Source organism: Sminthopsis crassicaudata, chromosome X, assembly GCF_048593235.1.
Source record: "Sminthopsis crassicaudata isolate SCR6 chromosome X, ASM4859323v1, whole genome shotgun sequence".
Taxonomy (NCBI): Eukaryota; Metazoa; Chordata; class Mammalia; order Dasyuromorphia; family Dasyuridae; genus Sminthopsis; species Sminthopsis crassicaudata.
The window spans coordinates 83134495-83157826 of record NC_133623.1 but is presented as its reverse complement, the minus strand read 5'-3'; the positions used below and the strand labels follow the sequence as shown (position 1 = coordinate 83157826).

Genomic DNA, 23332 nt, shown 5'->3' with positions numbered 1-23332 from the left:
ATATGTATACATATATTGGATTTAACATATATTTTAACATGTTTAGCATATATTGGATTACTTGGCATCTAAAGGAGTGGAATGGAGGGAAGAAGGGGAAAATTTGGACCCCAAGGTTTTATAAGAGTCAATGTTGAAAAATTATTTGTGCATATGTTTTGTAAATAAAAAGCTTTAATTGAGAGAGAGAGAGAGAGAGAGAGAGAGAGAGAGAGAGAGAGAGAGAGAGAGAGAGAGAGAGAGAGAGAATTAATACACGAGTTTTCTTTATCCACCCTGATCGGCAATTGCCTGGCAGTCAGGATTTTTTCCCAATGACTATCTCTTCCAGAATAAAATATCTTAAAACAGAACTTTGAAACAGAAAACTTCATGACACCTTAATGACAACTAAAGTGGTTTGTTGGCAAAGCCTCAAAGTCTACAGGAATGTGAGCTGGCCCTGTATCCCCCTGACCTGTGGGCAGCAGCCCAGCAGATTTCAGCTTTGGGATGGGGGTCTTTAGCCTTCCCTGCCAAGCTTTCTGAGCCTTTTTTGCTCTCTCAAGTCTGCTGAGAAGTGTCTCTTTAGGTCAGTTCTACTTCCAGATCCTTACCTCAGGGAGTTAGATGAGAATATATCCAGGGTACCCCAAAATCCATCCAGGGGATTTACTTTCATGAGCTTTCTGGAGAGAGCTCCAAAACCAGTGTGCTCCTCAGCCAATCAGAAAGCTGGGCAGGGTGAGCTGTTGGTGCTCCCTGGGTACTCATCGCATTGAAGAACTGAACTCAACACTCAGTCTAATTTGTGTTGAACTCTCTCTCTCTCCAGGCTTGGCGGAAGCGCTGGTTTGTGTTGCGGCATGGCCGGATGAGCGGGAATCCTGATGTTCTGGAGTACTATCGCAGTGATCACTCCAAGAAGCCTATTCGCGTGATTGACCTGAGTGAGGGGGAGGTGCGCAAGCATGCAGGGCAAGACTTCATTCGGAGGGAGTTTCAGAATGACTTCGTGTTTGTTGTCAAGACCGTCTACCGCACTTTCTACCTGGTGGCCAAGACAGAAGAGGAAATGCACATCTGGGTGCACAATATCAGCCAGATTTGTAACTTTGGACACGGGACCAACAACACAGGTGAGCACACGATCAAGACCTGGCATTACGGCCTGAGGTGAAAGAGAGAGCTGGGGGGGGGGGGGGGGAGCTCTTCCTGTGGCCTGTTACTCCATCCTTAGGAGATGGTTTTCTAAGTCATCTGTGCATTATCATTGAGGTCATGCCCTGGGAAGAGGATGCCTTAGACATATTATGCTGGAGATGGAGGTTTGTCAGGACAGTAGGAAGTCCCAAGTGACCACATGGGTATTTCCTAAAACCTCCTGCTGGAGGCAGGCAGAGGAGCCCGTGGCTAAGAGGGGAAGATGAGGATGGAGGTGCCGCAGGAGGTGGATGTGGACGATGGGGGATGGAGGTCCTGCAGGAGTGCTTGCTTAGCCTTTGTCAGTGGTCAGAAGTGCCATTTAAGAAGAGCCGAGAACTCTGGGGTGGAGGATCACATTTACCCCTGCGACACTCTGATCTCGGGAGTATTCTCAAGGGATCTCCTCCACCAGTGCACATCTCTTCCCTTCCCTATCCTCCAAGCTTCTTGTCCATGTCTTGTCTTGTGCCCTAGCAGGAATTTGTAGTTTTCAGGGGATCCATGAACCTATTTGGTTTTGTAAAAAAAAAAAAAAATATATATATATATATATGCACATATATATTTGATAACAATTTCAGGATAACTCATTTCCTTTGTCATCCTATGCATTTTATTGTATACATTTATTTTTAGGGGCAGCTAGGTGGTGCAGTGGATAGAGCACCAGCCCTGAAATCAGGAGGACCTAAGTTCAAATCTGGCCTCTTAGCTGTGTGACCCTGGGCAAGTCACTTAATCCCAATTGCCTCAGCAAAAAGAAAGAAAGAAAGAAAAGAAAGCACACTTATTTTATTTTTAAATTTTAAATTTTCCTGAGTTATATGTAAAAACAATTCTGGGATTATACATACGCATTGCTTTTTTACATATTTCCACATGAATCACCTTGGGAGAGAAAAAATCAGAACAACAGGGAAGATCCATGAGGAAAACAAAACAAAAAAACAGAAGAGAACAAAAGGGTTGATCTGCATTCAGTCTCCACAGTTGTCCCTCTGGATGCAGATGGCATTTTCCATCCCAAGTCCATTGGAATTGCTTTGAATCACCACATTGTTGAGAAGAGCCAAGGCCATTGATCTGCATTCAGTCTCCATAGCTCTGTCTCTGGATGCAGGTGGCATTTTCCATCCCATGTCCACTGGAATTGTTTTGAATTCTTTGTTAAGAAGAGCCAAGGCCATCACAGTTGACCATCACATGTTGTTGCTGTGTACATTGTTCTCTTGGGTCTGTTCTCTTTCCTCCACATCATCCTATGTAAGTCTTTCCAGGCCTTTCTAAAATTAGGCAGTTCATCATTTTTTATAGAACAGTAATATTCCATTACGTTCATACACCGTAACTTTTTCAGCCATTCCCCAATCGATGGACCATTGATGGGCGCCTTTTCTAATTCCTTATCCTATTTTCTACATTAAAAAGACGATTCTGAAAGGGGTCCCCAGGCTTCGCCAGACAACAGAAGGCCCCTGTCCCAACCCAAAGGTTAAGAAGCTAGGGCCCCAAGAATATCTAGATGCCCAGCAGAATGGCTGTTTGCTTTTTTTGAATCTTTTCCCGTTCGGGGTGCTGGGTCAGCCTGTGGCCTGGGCACCCATTTCCCTGCATATGCCAGACTCATTCCCTTTTCCTGGTGGGCATGTGTCCTTCATCTGACATGTGTGCTACTTGGTTCAAACCACCACTGGTAGCATGCTGCCACTTCTTTTTGCCTACCCTCTCTTTCCAGGTCACTCCAGTGCTCAGCCCCATGTGCCAGGACACACGGAAGGCATTTTATAAATATTTGTTGACTGACTCCCAGATTAATATCCAGCCCTGACCTCAAAATTGGCACGTACAAAATGGAACTCAATAGATTTCTGTCTACGTCTCCTCTCCCCAAACGTCTCTATTTCTGTCGAGGGCAGCACTCTCTTTCCAGGCCCCCAGATTCTCAGGCGTCATGGCCTCCCTCCTCTCCCTCCCCCTTCACATCCAGTCGGCACTTATCCTTACTGATAAGCACTCCGTCTCCATCTCCCACATCCACCCCCTTCTCTCCACTCACCCACACAGCATCCCGGGCAAGGCCTTGCCTCCTTTTATCTGGCTATCGCCTTAGCTTCCTAATTGCTTTCCCTGCTTCATGTCTGTCCCTTTTCCAGCCCATCAGTTTTAAAGTCTTATTTTGAAAGCATAGATCTATCTGACCAAATCACTCCTCTGATCAAGAAACCCCAGTGGCTCCCTATTGCTTTCTGGGTAAAATCTAAACTCCTTATTGGTGTTCATAACCTGCCTCCAGCCTGCGTCCCCCAGCCAAAGTGTTATTTCCCTCCATGCCGTTCCATCGGAACTGGCCACACTCCGTCTCCTTCCTTAGTGTATAGGCTCTGGGTACTCCCACCTTACCTTTGCTTAGCATGCTGGAGCCATGTCCTCCTGGCTGCAAAGAGCCAGTTTTTCAATTGTCAGGGTGAACACTCACGGTTTGGACAGCACCGCAAATCGAGGCTTGGTTGATTGGCTGTTGGATCGTCTAGTCTTAAGAAAGCAATGGAGAAAATGTCCACAATGGAGCTTCAACATCAAAGTGTGTCCCGTGACATTTTTCTGGAGAGCCGGTTGTTAAACCTTTCCCAGCATGTCCTATATCCAGATTAGCCCAGATGTCACCTCCTATATAACGGCTTTGCTGATTCACCTCGTAATCTTCCCCAGGTGTTGATGCTTTGTGCCTTGTTGAATTCTCTCCCTCCCTCCCACACTAGAATGTAGGCTTCTTGAGGGCATCTCTGTATCCCCTGTGCCTTGTAAGTGGGAATCCAGCTGGGAGGGTCCTTAGAGATCTTCTAATCTAACCCTTTCTTTCACCATATTTCACCGGCACAGAAACCTGTTAAGGGACTTGCCTAAAGTCATACAGCTAAAAGGGGCAGAGTCAGGATTTGAAATGAGGACCTCTGGTTCCAAATCCAGTGCTTTGCAACTAGGCTAAGGCACTCAGAAAGATATTCGCCTGAATCCTGGATCTTGCTGATCCCCTTCGGATCATCTGGATTTTTGATTTTTGAATGACTCCCTATCAAGAGAATATTGATGTTAAAGTGTTGTGTTTGATACTAAGGGTGATCTGTGGGCCAATGAAAGCATATCATTTCCCAAATATCATCCAGCCCAGCTCCCATGCCTCTGGTCAACTCATCCTCCATCTACAAGGCCTGTGCAAGATACAGGAACTGATGAGAGCCATGAGATTCCATCCAGGAACCAAAATGAGGAGCTTAGGGTTCCTGGTGCTCAGGGAGTTCAATGATAAGGTTAGTGGCAGGTGTGAGTGGAGACGTTTGGCTCCCCTAACCCCCTTGGGATTCGGCGCATGGCTAGGGAGTGGCGGAACCCCCTTTCTGGAGGCACAGAGGTCCTTTGTAAAGGAATTTCCAAACCTGAAAAGCTAGACTGGTAAAAAGAAGTTTATTACTGGCACTGGGAAGTCAGCCTTTGCTATGCATGAATAGAAAGGCCGAATCCCTTAGTGGCAAGGTCCCGACAGAGAAGTAAAGTTTCTAATGGAGAAATCCCAACATAGAAGGTCTTGTTAGGGAAATAGGTGAGGATAAAGAGAGGGTCACGCTGAGAGGGAATATTCCAGCAGGCAGAGTTTGCTAGCATGCCACGGGTGGCATATTAGGTCCTCTGTGAGGATTGAGCCCCATGTTGCCATTTTTATAAGGAAATCTGAGACAGAAGTTTCAATTGAATGAGATTTCCTCATTGCTGTCACTGCCTCCGGACCGAGATGAGACCACTTACCGGGAGTGGTTTTGAGCTAACAATAGGTGTAGGAAAACCTTGGAAACTGAATACTTCAACGAGTCCCACCAAGATAAACCACTTTATCTTTGGTTCCAAGGAGAATTTCTCCTTGAAGGAGTTTTTAGAGAGTTCCGGGGTCCTTTCATCAAGACTAGGCTGATGAGCTGCCAGTTCAGCTATGTTCTCTAATCTTGACAATATGCATTTTTCATCCACTTGATTTTTCCTGTGTGGATTGTTAAGCCACTCAAGACTCTCTCCAGGTTGGCAGTGCTCATTTAATATCCTTTTGGAGTCCAGTCATTCAACCAAGTCCAAATCCATCTGAGTTGCCTGTCATCTAGCCACAGCTTGTCTGCAAAGTTACTATTGTGAGAGGCTGTGCCCTTTGGTGGAATCCTACTGTTGAACTTACTTAATAAGAATTTATTAAGTAGATATTCTGTGTTGTTACCCGACAAATAAAGGGAAGGGGAGGGAAAAGGAGGGATGGGGAGAGAAAAGGAGGGATGGGGAGTCATGTCAGTAATTTCTAAGAGCATTGCTGGAAGACAAGTGTCGGAGCTGGCTGGCAGGTTCGGACAATTGCTGTTAGCCAGAGTGAAATCCTGCTGGTTGGGGGTTTTTTTCAGCTAGACCCGTGATGCAAGCCAACCTCAGGAATCCCCTAACTCCTGCCAACTCATCTCTAAAGAGGAAGGGGAGATAGGCTCTTCGCAGGGGATTTCTGAGCTGAGGAACATGGCTGAAGCTTCCCATTTGTTCATGGGCCCAATTTGTGGCAGGACTTGCTGCTGGCAAGGTTTGGAGAATGGTTTTCTGACCTTCTGAAGATTCACTGGAATCTCCCGTTTGGGAGTTCTGCTGTGCGGCCTGTGGAGTCTGAGGTCAGCGGCGTGGTCTGATCTGGGCTTTTTGGAAATGAAGCATTTTGGGCAGCTGAGAGGAAGCTGGACTGGAAAGGGGACAGCCTTGAGGCCCTAAGAGCAGTGTGCAGCCTCTTGCAGGAGTCCGGGCAGGGACTGAAGTGGGACCTAGTGGGGAGGCTGGGGGCGAGGAGAGGTGGGGACGGATGGGAGGGCTGTCTGTCGTGGGGGTGCACGGGACAAGGCGATAACAGATTAGACCGGGGAAGAAGGAGAGGGAGCGGCTGACGCCGACTACTTGAAATCCATCAGGCATTTCCCTTCTCGGAGCGCGGCTCTGGTTTCTTCCTCCAGACGCTGCTGACCGCTTGGAGAAATGCTTCTCCTTCTCAGCCTTCAGCATGCCATGGGAATTTTGACTGCTGATGCCAGTCCCGCAATAGTGGGCCCGCGTCTTGGGAATGCTCTCAGAATGCAGCCGGGTGTTTGTGTCTCCCCACAGATTCTGCGGAGAGCCTTTCCCATGTCACCTCATCTCCTCAGCCTTCCCCGGCCAGCTCCTTTCGGGTGTCTCCTGTAGCCAACTCTTCTTTTCATGTTGATGATTCTACCACAGCTGCCTTCCCTGCTAAGGAAGCCAGAACTGACTTGGAAGCCCTCTCCTTGCCTGACTATCTAGTTCTGGCCCACTGTGAGACCAAAAAACTCAATCCCAGCAGGTAAGTGGGCACTGAAACAAGGGCGTGCTGGGCAGTTGTTTAACCACCTGCTCTCTGGGGGGACACGCCTTGAAATGAACATTTTCTCCCCTCACCTTCATAAGTGTGAGATGAACAGAACAATAAGGCGAGCCCTGTAATTGTTGAGGTATAAATATGCATACTGGAAATTTAACAATCGGCTCTTGAGAGCCCGTTGGAGCTCCGGTTGGACTGTACCCCTGTTTAGCTTCCAGGCTTCTTCGGATGGGCCTTACGTGGTAGAGCTTTCTGGGAGAGCAGAACTAGGTAATTTCAACACAGGAGAAAGAACGGTCAGCCCTTGGGTTCCTGAGAACCAAATGGTCTCCGTAAGAGTAGGTACTATGCAAGAAACTGAACAGAGATCAACCCCCCTCCCCTACTGGTTCTCCCAGTGCAAGAGCAGGGACTTCCTGCCAAGTTCACCCCTTCTTCCCACGGCCCCCTTTTAGCACCCTACCATACTCTTCAGTCATCCAGGCCAAGAGCCTCATGGACATCTCCTTGTTCCTTTCACATATCAGAGCGGTTGTGGGATTCGGGGACTTGTGCCTTCACAGAATGTATTTCTTTCTATTCCTTCAGCCAGCCCTCACCTCTTTCTGGCCCCAATCCCCTTCTACCTGGGCTGTTCCACTAGCCTTCTGGGAGGTCCCTGGGCCTCCAGTCTCTCCCGCCTCACTGTTTTCCATCTAGCTGACAAGATAAGCTTTCTAAGTACTAAGTCTGCCCATGCCATCCCCCTGCTCAAAAAGTAACAAGAGGTGACCTTGACATCCCCTGCTAAAAAGTTTCATTGGTTCCCTATTGCCCCTATTGCCTAATGTGTATTTCTTATTTATTTTGTGGACTCCAAACTGCTCTGTTTGGAAGATTTGCCTCTAAAAGCCCTGGTGTAGTTCCTGACTGCCATATTTCCTTATTTCCCACAAAGCCTTTCTCCTCAGCATTCTAACTGAGCTGGTCTACGATTTGTTCCCAAATCGGGCTCTGCACTCTCTCCCTTCCCTGAGGTCACCCGGACTGCCCCCTTTTGCCCCGTGTTGTATGACCTCTTCCCTTCTGTCTGTCCGAACTGTCTCTGCCGTCCGGGCTCGGCTGAAGTGTCCCCTCATTCCTGCAGCCTTCCTGGCCACACCTGCTCCAAGCCGTATTGAGTGGGGAGCGTCTTGCCTCCATCCCATCCTCAGGCTACCTTTGTGTGTCCTTAGGGGCCTGCCCTGTACTCTACCAGGCCCTCAAAAGCCGGCTTAGGGTCCTCTCTGAATTTGCATCTAGAGCGCGAGGCCATGTGCAACAAAGAAACATTTATGGAAGGAGAAAAGGGAGGGAGGGAGGGAGGGAGGGAGGGAAGGAAGGAAAGAAAGGCAGAAAAGAAGAGGGAGGGAGGGGGAAAAGGAAGGGAGGAAGAAAAGGAGGAAGGAATAAAGGAGCCAAGGACAGGGATGTGAACTTGAACTTAGGAGGGCTGGAGAACAGCACTAAACCTCTGCTTTCCTTTTTTAATCAACTCAGTGTCTACACAGTACTTTCTACCCAAGTGGGATCTCCCTGCAACCCCCAACAGCCATGGAAGGCTAGCACTCTGACCATCCCCAAGGAGCAGAGCCGGGGAGGGGGGCTCGGCTGGGTTCCCAAGCACAGCAGTATCTGAGGAGAGATTTGCATCTTGAGTTTTTCTCCTTCCAAGGCCGGCTCTTGATTGGGGGCATCCCACAAGGCCAGAAGAGCTGAAACGAGCCCACCCGCTGGCAGAATGGCACTTATACTTTGGTGGGCAGTGCGGACCCCCTGTGGGTCCATGAGGAGAAGGGATTCCTAGTCAGAGCAGAGCATCCTGGGTTTTATTTGGCGGCTGAGTGATGAATGAACTGGGGGAGGGGAGGGGAGAGTCTGGAGGGGGCCGCCTGTCCCAGAAGTCTTTGAGGAAAGGAATGAGGGCATATGGTAGAGTGACTGCTGGGGGCCTAGAGTCAAGGGATGCCTGGAGGCGCAGGCCCCTGTGGAGGAAGGAACGTGGGCTTTGGCCTTTCGCCGGCCTCGGCGAGGAGAGGGGTGCGGAGAGGGGGAGGCGCAGCTGGGTAGGTAGCCTGGAAAGGTGCTTTGGGAATTATGGCGGATGCTGAAGCAGCTCTGGCCGCCTAACGATCCTAACAGCTTCGGGCAGAGGACCTGATGGCAGACAAAGCCCTTTCCCTCCCAGGCCCCTCCCCTCCCCCCAGCCGAAGCCAAGATGTGGAGACTTCATTACCGTTCTTGGGAGGGCTTTTATTTTCAAAATGGTTATCAATTTTAAAAAGAGGATAGATGGGGGCTTTTGGTTTTTCCATCTCAGGCTTTTCCAAATCTCTCTACCCCACCCCCAAGAATCCCTGGAGCACAGAGGGAAGCAGTTACACAAAACAGCATCCCTCCTCCCAGCATCCTCTTTGCCCAGGGGAAGAAGAAAGATTTCATTATTTTCATTTTCACTTACCTAGCCCAAGATGGGTTATTGCACTCACTTAGCGGCTGGCTTCCTCTGGGTCTGCCTCATTTCTTTTTAACGAGTTCTGCATTGGGGAACTCTACGCTAATCCCCTCCTTTAGAACAAAAGAACAGAACAGAGCGGCAGAGCGACGGCCGGGACCATGGAGCACGCCATAGTCCACACCCAGAGCCCCCCACCTCTGCCCTCGTGTCCTTTTTAATTCTGACACTTGTAGCCAGGCTTATCGTCCTCCTGAAGTCATCCAAAGCCCTTCCCCCAGGCTCCCCCAGGCTCCCCCAGGACCAGCCCTCCCAGAAAACCGTAAGCCTGTCCTGGCTCTGCCAGGCCTTGGGATTCAATGGAGGCCCAGAGGAAGGTGAATTTTTACAAGGTCACAGAAACGCTCAAATGGCCGAACCGTGACGCAGAGACGTGCCTTGAGAAGGCGGCCTCACCCAAGGGACCTTGTCGTCACTCCCTAAAGCCTCCCGCAGCTCCGGAAGGCGGCCGGTGGTGAGCCCGCTACCTGCTGTTCCGGCAAACCATCTGGGGGTTTCTGCTCAGGCTTTAGTGGAGTGTGCCCAGAGGAAGGCCTCCGGTGTGACGAGACATCATACTGGAGCTAGCCACCTGACCAGGAGCAAGGCAACAAACAGAGACGGGGATGGGTCCGTGGTGGGGCTATTATCCCCCTTTCACAGAGGAGCAAAGTGAGGCTGCTAGAGGGTCAGGGACTGCTTAGCTCTGGATACATCAGCTGCCCCCGGCTGTCTGTCACTGTCTCTCGATCTCTGTTTTTCTGTCTTCCTTTCTTTATCTCTGCCTCTGCCTCTCTATCTCTCTCTCTATCTTTGTTTTGTCTATCTCAGAGAGACAGAGAGAGACAGAGAGACAGAGAGAGAGAAGAGAAAAGGGAGAGACAGAGAGAGAGAGAAGGAAGAAGAGAGAGAAGAGAAAAGGGAGAGACAGAGAGAAGAGAGAGGAGAAGAGAGCAGAGAGAGAGAGAGACAGAGACAGAGACACAGAGAGAGACAGAGAGACAGAGACACAGACAGAGAGAGAGAGACACACACAGAGACAGAGACAGAGACACAGACAGAGAGAGACAGACAGACAGAAAGAGAGACAGAGACAGAGAGAGAGACAGAGACAGAGAGAGAAGGAAGAAGAGAGAGAAGAGAAAAGGGAGAGACAGAGAGAAGAGAGAAGAGAAGAGAGCAGAGAGAGACAGAGAGAGAGAGAGAGACAGAGACAGAGACACAGAGAGAGACAGAGACAGAGAGAGACAGAGACAGAAAGAGACAGAGAGAGAGAGACAGAGACAGAGACACAGACAGAGAGAGACAGAGAGAGAGAGAGACAGAGAGACAGAGACAGAGACACAGACAGAGAGAGACAGACAGACAGAAAGAGAGACAGACACAGAGAGAGAGACAGAGAGAGAGAGAAGGAAGAAGAGAGAGAAAAGAAAAGGGAGAGACAGAGAGAAAGGAAGAAGAAAAAGAAGAGAAAAGGGACAGACAGAGAGAAGAGAGCAGAGAGAGAGAGAGACAGAGACAGAGACAGACAGAGAGAGACAGAGACAGAGAGACAGAGAGAGAGAGACAGAGAGAGAGAGAGAGAGAGAGAGAGAGAGAGAGAGAGAGAGCGCAAGAGAGCGCTTCAATCTGTATTCATACACAAGCAGTTCTTTGTGTGGGCATGGCTTGGGTTACGCAGCGTAAGTCCTTCAGAGTAGCCGTGGATGACTGTGCATGACCGTGGTAAAGTCGTTCAGAATGTAATTGGTCCGATAAGTAGCGCTTGCAGCCCTCCCAGAGCAGCCCATCACACTTGGGAGTCATTTGGGTCGCTGGTTTCCGACGTTGCAGGTCCCTAGATTTTGGAACCAAAGCCGTGCCGGCCGCGCTAAGCTGCTAGCCGCGCACGAGGGCCGCTCGGGACCCGACGCCTTTTCCTCGTTCTCAGATATTGATGTGATGTCATGTCCATCTCAGGGCTGATTCCCGGCTTCTTTGGGTCCCTGTCCTCTCGGGGACATCTTGTGACTCACAGTCACAAAGCAGAGACAGCCAGCACGCGCTCCTGGGTGGGTATTAGAGAGCCGCCAGGAGGTGGAGATTCCAACTCTGCTGCCAACAGCAGTTGTGTGCGAGCGCCTCACCTGGCTGCCGTGAGCCTTGGCCTTCACACGAAACGAATCCCCCTTGACCTCACTCACCCCCTGTCTCTCACACCCCACAGCAAAGCAGCCCAAGCACAGAAATCACGGGAATGTTGAAATGAGGGCGGGGACCTCAGTAAACAGCTGGCACATTGGGCCAAGGGAAAGGGGACGGCAAAGCCGTGGTGACTCCCGGGTCCCAGAGGTCTCCTCGGTGAGCAGGGCCTTTTGGAGCCGCCGGGGGCTGGTTGTCGTGCACTGGGATTTCTCTCCACACCACAAGAGAACTGTGGCGTTCCTCACACTTGCTCATGCTCTTTGCCTTTCCTGTTGCCCTCAGCAGATGTGACGCCTGGTCCAATTCAGACCGATCCCTGGAGCAGACTTCGTCTGACGAGGTCTTTGCCGACTCCTTTCAGTCGCAGGCATGCAATCACGGGTTGCCCTCTTTGTGCAGTGGGAATGGAGTTCAGGATGTGGTGCCCCCCGGGGGTCACGCTGCTCTGGCGGGTGCTGTCCATTTCAGTGGCCCATCCAGTGACTACTCATCGCCTTTGCCTTTGCTGGGGACTCCCTTAGCCCCCACCTATCAGGTGGCCAAGGGCCCAGCCATATTCTCCTGTAGAATAACAGGAGAAAACATACCAAACACTCCACCCCCTCGTCCTCCCAAACCAAGCCACTTCACGGAGCAGCGCCAGGAGGTGAGGCCCCTGTGGGACGGCCACAGCGGCGGCGTCAGTAACAGTGGCAGGAGGACTCAGTGGCTTGGTGTCCCAAGAAGAATCTCCTTATCGAGTTTAGATGCTGTCAGAAGTGCTAGAGGTAAGTAAACCCTCCCCTCAATATGCCCCCCCAGCTATCTTAGTGACAAAGGAAGACCGGAGGCCTCGGGGAAATCAGGCAGTAACGGCTCGGGCAAAAAGCATTTATCGAGCACCGGGCACCGTGCTGAGTGCTCAGGATCATTCTTCCTTGTGGAAAAGGTAGAGGAGGGAAGTTAAGCCCCTTTGGGGCGTCAGGGACTGATGAGATCAGGGAATCCTGCCTGCCAAAAGTGAGGTCTCACTTGCACTCTGAAACAACAATGTGGTGGGTTAGAGAGGGAAAGGACACAAAATGGTCCAAGTTGGATCTTTCTTCTCCAACTTGCCAGTTTATGGGAATTCTTCTAAAGCCAGACTCCCAATCTTGTCCCCTCTCTCATTCACGACAGGGCCTTAGCTATCACTTCAATGAGGACGACTCCATTTTTTCTCAAACCCTCACCCCTCTTCTGTGCTCCGGACCCACATCTTTCCTCCAAGACAGCTCTTCCTAGATATCCCTCTGGCATTTCCAGCTCACTCTGCCAAAACGAAAGCCTCTTTTTCTCAAAGCTCTTCTCTCTGGTGATGATCGTCCATGGCCCCACCCCCCAGCCTCACAATCTCAGCGATTTGGGCATGTTTTTGATTCCTCCCTCAAGGTGCCAGAACTAGAGATCTAGATTTTAGGGACATCCATATAGAAGTGATCATTTGAGCCTTGAGAATAGGGGAGATTTCCAGGGCACAGAGCAGAGTGAAGAAGAGCCTCTCGGGAATTCCCTATATTCAAAGGAGTTCAAAGGAACGATCAGAGGTAGGCAATGTCACAAAAGCAAAGGGAGAAGAGTATCCAGGAAGAGGAGGTGGCACAGAACGGGCTGGCAAATGCTTCAGAGGAAGGTGAGGAGGATGGGAGCCGAGGAAAATCCATTGAAAGCAGGGTTCACCTCTTTCTGCTCGGTCCCAAAGAACAGACCTTGTGAATGTAGCATCCCGGGAGCCTCAAGAAAAGCACCCTAGTCAAAGAAAATGTTATAATTATAAAAATTAATTTAAAAAAAAGTTAAAAAAAAAGAAAAGGAAAGAAAAGCACCCTAGGTGTAAGGTTCTCTCCAGGCCAGCGTCCTGTCACTACCATAGTTCCTGAGCCCCCATGGGTGTGGCCACAGTGCTGGTGTTTTTTCACTAGGCTGGTCCAAGCCGTGACATCTTAGCTATCCCAGTGTGGAAAGGGATGCTTTGGAAGGTGGGAAGTTTCCTCTCACTTCAGGTCTTCAAGAAGCGCTTGGCTGTATATCGGTTAGGTTGGCCGGAGAAGGAAGGTCAGGTTGGACTCGCTGCCCTCCGATAAACTTCCGACTGTGAATTTGTATGAGCCTTATTTGGTGAGAAGGAAGCTATTAGTATAATCTTCCTGATGAACAGTTCATATGGTGTCACTCACCTGCTCAAAAAGCTCCCTTGGTTCCCGAGAGTTCTCCCTCCACATAAATTTACATAAAATCACTTTGTGCAGATTTTACTCCAGCTGGGCCAATGGTGCCCAGTTGTTCTGGGCCTGCAGCCCTGCAGGGGGTGGAGCCATAGAGTTGCTCACCTTCTCTCCTCCTTTGCCGGTTCACTGAGACCTGGCTGTATCTGCAGATGAAAATCCTGGGTGATGACTATTTTCTAGAATGTTTCACCTCTCCATGTGCCTTGTTTGGAATCACAACTGTAGTCTCATATGCACATGAAGCCCCAGTGACGGCTCCCTTTGAATGTTCACAGACCTGAGACTCAGTGGGCCCTTACCTTGTGCTGCCTTGCACCATACATGTCCCACGTTCCTGTCCGCCCTGGGAGCTCCCTCAGAGGGCAGGGATTGGCTTGTGGTGAGATCCCGGGCAAGCCCCCTCACCTCTGGGGGTCCTCCAGGACAGTGAGTGACGATGCTGTGTGCTCTGCTTTGGTTTGCAGCTGACAGAGAAGGCAGTTCCCTTCGCTGCCACCGGGACAAGAGGCTGAGTTTGAATTTGGTAAGTGTAACGTTTGCTTTCCTTAAACTTCCAAATGAGTTGCAGAGGTGATCGGTGTGTTGTTGTTTTACTTTATCTTATTTTTATCTTATTTCATCTCATTTTATTTTATTTCGATCACTTCCCTATCCTTCCCTTTCTTAAAACTGACTGGGTCCCTTAGTTTGTCATTCACAAACTGAAGTGAGCTGGACCCCCCCCTGCTCCTGGGCAGGGGAATCCAGGCCTCTCTCGCCTAGCCCAGAGATCTCGTGTCACATGAAGGAAGTCTGAAGCCACACTGTGATTTCTTCCTTGAAGGAACCCAAGAAGGACTTTCTTGGGATTGTCACTCAGGCTTTTTGCCCATCCTTGCTCCCTTCTCCTAGGGGTTTCCAGCTGGCAGGTGCTGCTTACCCCATTGGTGGAAAGAACTACCCCCCACCGTGCTTTGAGCTAGGAGACACTTCAGGTTGAAATCTGCTTCTGTTTCTTGCCCACTGGTTGCCTATGGGCGAGACCCTTCCCGTCTTGGTCTTGGGAGCATGCTTCCCATTGGCTGAGATCCTTGCCCTATGACCCATGCTCAGCAGTCCCCCAACTTAAAAGACACTTGAAGAACATATCCTGGCCAGTCTGAGAAGAGCAGAGGAGAAAGTCCCCCGTTTGTTGCCTTTTTTCCCCCAAGTGTTGCTGAAATATTTCAATGGCTGTTGTCCCCCAGGCTGTGTACGGCCAGGCCCCAGTCGGACAGAGGATCCGAGGTGCTGAATTCTGGTTTTTCTTGCAGCCTTCTCGGTTCACCTTGCCACCGTCCTCCCTGCCGGGCAGCTCCGAAGACAGTTATGTCCCCATGCACCCCAGCATCTTCTCCACTGGCTCTGGACCGGAAAGCAATGCTGATGGCTACATTGCAATGAGCAGTCCTGAGAGTCTCTCCAGCCCCCTACTGGAGCTTCCCACGGACCTGGAGCCACCCCCAGTGAATCGAGACCTGAAGCCCCGCAGGAGATGTAAGTGGCTTCTCCATTGTACAGACGGTGGGGGCAGGGCAGGGCAGCACCCAAACAGAGGAGACGCTGAGAGGAGCTGGAGGTATCATGAGCATTATTAGCTCCTACTTCAGAACAACAGCCCTGGGAGATAGAGGGTATGAGGATTGGGCTTTCCCCATTTTATACCTGAGGAAACTGAGGATTGGGCAGGAAAAAGGACTTCTCCGTGTTTGTCACTGGTCCAGATTGCAAACCCAGGTATACTCTGCCATCGTGCCCACTCTTATTTTAGAAAGCTAGAGGTATCAAGCTGGGTGCTGGGGAAGCTGGGAGACTTTGCTGCTTCCAGCCCTAGGAATAGAATTCAGCATTTTCCTGAGGTTCAGAATGCTTCCCCCCACTCCCTTAGTCATATAAGGGTACACAAGACTAGATTTCACATATGAGTAGGAAAACTAAGCAGAAAACACTTCCTTTTTTCTTTTTTTTTTTTGCTGGGGCAATTGGGGTTAAGTGACATGCCCAGGGTCACACAGCTAGAAGTGTTAAGTGTCTGAGACCACATTTGAACTCAGGTCCTCCTGACTTCGGGGCTGGTGCTCTATCCACTGCGCCACCTAGCCACTGCCCCTTTTTTTTCTTTATATAAGCAATCCAGCCTCAGATCTGACTGATGGCAAAAGCTCATTTTGCCACCACTTTAGAGCCAGGAGTACTGATGCTTGTACTGGTATGGAGAAAGTGCACAGGACGATGTATGCTCCGATCTGAAAGCACGCAGGAGGCGCCTTAGTAACTTTCCCATTTCCTGGGTCTGCTCCTCTTCTAAGATTCAGCCAGCTAACCTTCACCACCCCACTGGAATAGCCATAAGTTGATTTATCATATTTATTGCATAACTCTCCATTAAAGATAATTTTCTTTTAAAGGTTGGGGGATGGGTAAGAGAACCTGATGATCTTTCTAACCTTTAGAATGAACATGAGCCTAGGACTCATCCATAGAGCAAGCAGGATACCTCAATCCTATTGCCAAAGTCTTGTTTCCTGTTCCCAACATGGCAACCAAGAAGTCTCGATCATGAGAGCCCAGCCTGTTTGTCATGGCTTTCCATTCTCTGGGTGCTGAATAGCAACACAAAGAAGTGGATCTCAGTCACAAAGAAGGAAAAGGGAACTCCATATTTCTATGCTTCTAGAGAAGAATCAACATTTCCCCGTCTTCTTTCATGGCATTTTGCCCATCACGAGTCCAAATTCCCTCAGTAGGAGAGCAAGGACATTGCGACCATCTGAAATGCTCTTTTCTTTCTCTGAACAAAAATCATCACCATCATGTAGCCAGGGAACAGCAATAATAAATCAGATAGATAAGATAGCCATGTATGGGCAGAGGCTACAAACGAATGGATTAACTGGGGAAAATTACAGTGAAGATATTTTAGCTCAGGAATAAGGACATTTTTCTTAACTATTAGAATTATTCAGAAATGGGCCGGCATACCTCATGAAGTATTGGATTCCCAATTAATGGAGGTCCTTAAGTGGAGTTGGGATCACTGTTGCCCAGGAATTTAGAGAGCGTTTTAAGTATCACATGACTTTGGATCTCAGTGGCTTCCCTCAAATGTGAGGGAATTAAACAAGATCATTCCTAGGGTTCCTTTCAGCTCCAAGTCCTATGGTCCTAAGAGATAATTGCATAAGTCTAATCCCTGAAATGCTTTCAGAATTCTCTTCCTACTGCAATAACCTGCAATAATGAGAACGCTTTAAGCTGAGGGGCAACATACCACCCCCTTGGAACCATGCGATTCCCTTCTCTGCGGCTTTAAGGAATTTCCAGTCACAATATCTCTGAGCCCCCAGTTAGGAAAATTTTAAATACTTTTGAAAATTAAACTTTTTTTCCCAGTCAGCAAAAATCTGCCTTATTTCCCTCCCACCTTACTCTACCCACAGTTAAGAATGAAAGAAAAAAGAAGACAAGGAAGGTAATCAGCATGTCTCTATGCTTTACAAATATTATCTTATTTGATTTTCACAACAACCCCGAGAGGAAGGTACTGTTGTTATCCCTATTTTACAGTTGAAGAAACTGAGGCAGAGAGAGGTTGGGTGACTTGCCCAAAGTCACGAAGCTAAGACATGTCTGAGGTCAGCTTTGAACTCAGATCTTCTGGACCTAATGCCTAGCACTCTGTGCATTGTGGGGCTTTCTAGTGCCCACAAAAGAGAAAACAAAACTCCTGTTACTTGAGTGGGGGATCAAGTAACAATGGGGGGAAAGTCAATATGGACTGTTGTGCCCTGCTTTCTAGAGCTCCCACATTGGGGTGACAAAACATATTGTGCTTTGTAGAGCCCCCACATTGGGGTGACAAAACATATTGTGCTTTCTCGAGCCCCCATGCCAGGTTGGTTAAAACATGCTGTCTTAGTAGAGGAGTGATGAGGCAGATCTCCCCAGGATGTTGGAAAAATGGGAGTCCATTAATTCAAAATTCTTTCACCCTTAAATACCCTTATAGTTTGCCACCTGATATCACTCTGCCTCAATCTCCCTGCAGGTTGTCACCGCCCCCTGGCTTCTCAGGAAGACCGAGAGCTCTTAGGGGAGATGGGGCTCCCCAAGGGGACATTGTTAGCAGGTTCCCTCTGGGCTGAAAGGTCTTATGCCTTACGCAGAGTTTCCCCAGTGTCTGTGGCCCTCTACAATGGCCAATGTCCCAAAGAAATATGTGTGTATGTGGATGCAGGTAGCATGTTTCATCACTAGTCCTCTGCAATCATGATTGGTCATTATAATGATTCAAGTTCCTAAGTCCTTCAGATTTTTTTGTCTTTACAATATTGTTGTTATTGCAGAAATTGTTCTGGTTCTGATCACTCGCTCTGTATCAGTTCATACGAGTCTTCTCAGACTTCTCTGAAACTATTTCCTTCATCATTTCTCACAGCACAATAATATTCTATAATATTTACATATCATAATTTATTCAATCATTTCTTAATTTATGGTCATCCCCTCAGATTCCCATTCTTTGTCACCTCAAAAAGAGCTATACACATTTTGCATATTCTTAGGACTAATCCCTTCCTTAATCTGTCCTACTCCTAATCCTCCCTTCGGCCTTTTCCCCTTTCCTTCTTATTTCTCTGTTGTTGTATTTCTGTGCCCAACCGTGTGCATGACTTCTTCTCTCCCTTGATCAGTTAAGCTGAAAAAGAAGTTAAAATGTTAGCCGCTCCCTGCCTCCTAGTTGGTATAGACTTCTATTTATACACCTCATTCGAGTCAGATAATTTTTCTTAATATTCCTTTCCCTTTCCCAAAGTGTATTCTTCTTTTCACTTTTCATTCTTCTCCTAAGATCATGACAGATCTTAAGACATAAGACATAGCAGACCCACTCTCAGAACTTCTTTCATTTTTCTTGGCTGGAAGCCCATATACTTTGCCTCTGGAAAATCATATTCCAAGTTCTTCACCTCTTTAAACTGGTGGCTGCTAAGTCTTAGGTGACCTGACTAGGATTCCTTGATATTTGAACCATTTATTTCTGGTTCCTTGTAATAGTTTTTCTTTGCTCTAGGAGCTCCGAATTTTGGGTACTATGCTCCTGGAAGTTTTCTTTTGGGAGATGTCTCTCAGGAGACAATTGTTAGATCCTTTCTACTTCCACATTGCCCTCTGGTTCTAAGAGATCTGGGCAGTTTCTTTTTAAGATTTTCTGGAACAATGTCCAGGCTCTCTTTTTCATCATGACCTTTAGACAGCCCAGTTACTCTTATTTTTTTTTCTCCTCAATCTCTTTTTTTTAGGTCACTTGTTGTTGCTTTATTTTTTCAGTCTTTGGACTTTGTTTTAATACTTGTTATCCTCTAGTTGGCTTTTATGCGGTTAGTTCTAATTTTGAGGGAATTTGTTGCTTTGGCAAGTTTTTGTACATCTTTTGCCAAACTTTTAATTCTTTCCAATTCTTTCTTCCATAGCTCTCATTTCTTTTCCAATTTCTTCATCTTGTGCTCTCATTCCACTGGCAAGAATACCCAATAAGCCTATACCTCTTATTAGCTGACAGTATAAGCAGAGCATGGTCTGTTGGCAGCTGTGACAGCAGAGGCTATTCTCAACACTATGGAAAGAAGTCCCAGAGTTGGGTTAAGCCTTGGGAGGAGAGGAAGGTAAGGGGAATTCCTTGTTCTCGGATCTCAGAACAGAAGCAGGGCTTGACTTGATACTGTTTAATATAATTGAGAGATGAAGGAAAACATCCTACCAGATCTCAAACTGTATTACAAAGTGGTGATCATCAGAACAATCAGGTACTGGACAAAAAAGAGAGTGCTACATCAGTAGAACAGATTAGGTACAAAATTCACAGGAGTAAGTGGCCATAGTAAAAAAAAAAAAAAATAAAGTGGCCATCCAAGCTTTGAGGACAAGAACTCACTATCTGACGAAAACTACTGAGAAAACTGGAAAGCAATTTGGCAAAAACTGGGTATAGGCCATCCTCTCACACCACATACCAAGATAAGATCAAAATGGTACAGAGTTTAGACATAAAGGATGCGAGGATAAGCAAGTTAGGGAAGCGTGAAATCGTTTACCTGGCAGATCTATGGGGAAGGGAAGAATTTATTGTCAAACAAGAGATTGTACAAAATGTAAAACGGTTAATTTTTATTACATCAAATTAAAAAGGTTTTAAACAAACAAAATCAGTGCAGCCAAGATTAGAAGGAAGGCGGAAAACTGGGGGAAATTTTTATCACAAGTTTCTCTAATAAAAGCCTTCTCTTGGACCCAAGTTCAAAGTTGGCCTCAGATACTTAACACTCACTACCTGTGTGACTCTGGGCAAGTCACTTAATCCCAATTGCTTTGTCCTCCCCCCAAAAGGCCTCATCTCTCACATGTATAGAGAACTGAGTCAAATTTATAATAATATGTCATTCCCCAATTGACAAATGGTCAAAGAATATGAACAATTTTCAGAAGAAGAAATCAAACCTATCAATAGTCATATGAAGAAATGCTCCAAATCAGTATTGATTAGAGAAATAAAAATTAAAACAACTCTGAGGTATTACCTTCTACCTATAAGATTGGCTAATATTGACAGAAAGTGAAAATGACAAATTTTGGAGGGAATGAGGGAAAATTGGGATAGTAATACACTGTTATTGGGGGTGGAATGGTAAACTTACCCAACTATTCAGTAAGCAATTTGAAACTACCCAAAGGCTATCAAATTATGCACACCCTTTCACTCAATAATACCACTGCTAGATCTGTATCCCAAAGAAGTTTAAAAACAAACAAAAAAAAAAGAGGACCTTCTAGTACAAAAATATTTATAGCAGTTCTTGTTTGTGGTGGCAAACAATTGACAATTGTGTGGATGCCCATCAACTGGGGAAATGACTAAACAAGTTGTGGGATCGGATTATGATGGGATATTTTTGTACTATTATAAAGGGAGCAGGATGCTTTAAAAAACAAAACAAAACATGGAAAAACGTACATGTACATCTGATGCAAAGTGAAGTGAGCAGGATCAGAACATTATACACAGTAACAGTAACATACAATGATCGACTATGAATAAGTTAGTCTCAGCAATACAAAGATCCAAGACAATTTTGAAGAACCTCTGATGAAAAATGCTATCCACATACAGAGAAAGAACTGGTGGAATCTGAATGCAGACTGAAGCACACTAGGGGGTTTTTTGACTTTATTTTTCTCGGGGTGGTTTTGTCCGTTTTCTCTCATAGCATAATATGGAATTGTTTTTGCATGACTGCACATGTATAACCTTTATCAAACCCTTCGCCTTCTCGATAATGCAAGAGGGGAAGGAAGGTAGGAGAGAATTTGAAACTCAAAATTGTTTTTAAAGAACCATTTAAAATTCTTTTTGCATGTCATTAGAAAAATTAAAATTTGAATTTTAAAAAGAATATCTCAAGTTAGGATTTTAAAAGTTCTAATGTATTTACAAGCATTTAAGAATTAACCTGTCCCTCCTTCTAAACCCCTTCCCGATCCTCACTGAGCAAAATTTTTAAAATAGACCTGAAAAAAGCCATTAATATATACAGTATCTACATAATCCAGTAAAACAAAATCCCACATTAGTTATGCTTTTGCTTGCATTTAAATTCATCATGTCTCTCTCAGGAGGCGAGAGTCATATTTCATTTTTCTTCTTTTGGATTTATACTTTAAGATTGCCTTAATCAGAATTCTAATGTCTTTTGAACAACTTTCAGAGTTGTTTTTCTCTAGGTTATCATTATTTAAAGTGTCCTCCTACTTCTACTAACTCCACTATGCGTCAGTTCATAAATCTTCCCAGTTTCTTCTGAAACTGTCCATTTCCTTATTATGATACAGTAATATTCCAATATATTTATCTACCAAAGTTTAGCCATTTCCCAACAGGAGAGTAATCCCTTAGTTTTCAATTTGGGGATACCATAAAAAGAGTTACTATAAATATTTTGCATGTATGGAGCCTTTTCCTCTTTGTTTGATTTCTTTGAAATATAGGCCTACGATAGCTGGGTCAAAGGGCATGCACAGTTTGGTAATATTTGGGGCATAGTTGCAAATTGCTTTCCAGAATGATTGGACCAAATTTCAACTCTGCCAAGAATTCCTTAGTATAACTTGTTTTCCCACAACCCCTCCGACATTTGTCATCTTTGCCAATCTTGTAGATATGAAGTGGGACCTCAAAATTGCTTTAATTTGCATTTTTCCCAATTATTAGTGATTTGGATTTTTTTTTTATATTATTACAGAGAGCTTGGATTTCATCCTTTGAAAACTTCATATCCTTTGACCATTTTTTCATTGGAAAATGTCTCTTAGTAGTCTTAAAAATTTGAATCAGTTCCATATATTTTGGAAGTAGACGTATATCAGAAAAAGTTGTTGCAAAGACTTTTTTTAACTAGTTATGTTATCAAAATTGTTCATTTTACAGCCTGTAAGGCTACCTGTTGTTTGATCATGAACTTTCCTCCAACTGTGACTCTTATGATTATCCAAAGTGAATTTCTTCCTCGCTTCTCTGTTTTTGATATAATTTTTTTATGTTTAGGTCATATATTCCTTTGAATCTTATCTTGGTGAATGGTGTGACATGTTGATGTAAATCTAATTTCTACCAGAGCAGTGTACAGTCTTCCAAGCAGTTTTCATCAAATAGTTAATCATTACTCCCAGGAACTGGAATCATTGGGTTTATCAGTTACAATACTACTGTGTTTGTTTCTATATGTTTTATATCCGATTTATACATAATCTGTTCCACTGATCAACTTCTTTCACTTTTTTAAAACCAGTGTCAAATTGTTTTAATGATGATGCTCCAATTATTTAGGTCTGTGTTTGTCAACAAAGAGTATTTTATAATTAAATGTATATGATCCCTGAGTGAATCTTGATAGATATATTTCCAAATATTTTAAAGCGTCTGCAATGATTTTTTCATTAAATGTCTTTTTCTAATTTTTCCCGTTTGATTTTTGTTGATAAGATCATCTACAAAAGCAATCATTTTGTTTCTTCTTTATCTATAGTGAATATTTCCTCAGTTTTCCTTTTTAGTATTATTATTTAAATTAGAGCATTTCTAGCACTGTGCTAAACAGTAGTAGAGATAACAGGTATTCTTGTTTTACCCCTAATATTATTGGAAAAGTCTCCAATCTTTCTCCATTATACAATTTTGCTCTTGGGTTTAGATATTCACTATATAAGTGAAGTTCCATTTATTCCTATGATTTCTAGAATTTTAATAAGAATGGATGTTGGATTTTGTCAAAAGCCTTTTTAGCATCTATAAATGTAATCATATATTTTTATTTATATTATTAGTACAATTTGTTATATTCTTAGCTAAGTTGAACCAACCCTGAATTGCTGGTCTAAAGCTAGCCTTCAGTCTTACCCAACAACAGGATTTTTTCCAGTAAATACCATCTTCTTCTTCATTTTTTTTGCTAAGGAGATTGGGGTTAAGTGACTTGCCCAGGGTCCCACAGCTAGGAAGTATTAAGTGTCTGAGGCCAAATTTGAACTCAGGTCCTCCTGACTTCAGGGTCAGCACTCTATCCATTGCACCACCTAGCTGCCTCCATCTTCTTAATTATGTCACCAAAGTATTCAAGGTTCACCTTTAGTATTTGACCTTCCAGTGAATAATCAAAATTAATTTTTCCCCCCTGAGGCTGGGGTTAAGTGACTTGCCCAGGGTCACACAGCTAGGAAGTGTTAAGT

The 23332-nt window shown here is 45.9% G+C and overlaps 1 protein-coding gene across 1 annotated transcript in view; it reads left to right on the top strand.

The window, feature by feature from the left end:
• Nucleotides 1-23332, top strand: part of GAB3 (GRB2 associated binding protein 3) — a 170824-nt gene that overhangs the window by 111949 nt on the left and 35543 nt on the right. The window contains exons 2-6 of the mRNA XM_074276980.1: nucleotides 815-1118; nucleotides 6358-6574; nucleotides 11574-12055; nucleotides 13999-14057; nucleotides 14827-15049. Coding sequence (XP_074133081.1) covers nucleotides 815-1118; nucleotides 6358-6574; nucleotides 11574-12055; nucleotides 13999-14057; nucleotides 14827-15049 — 1285 coding nt within the window. The remainder of the gene's footprint in view (nucleotides 1-814; nucleotides 1119-6357; nucleotides 6575-11573; nucleotides 12056-13998; nucleotides 14058-14826; nucleotides 15050-23332) is intronic.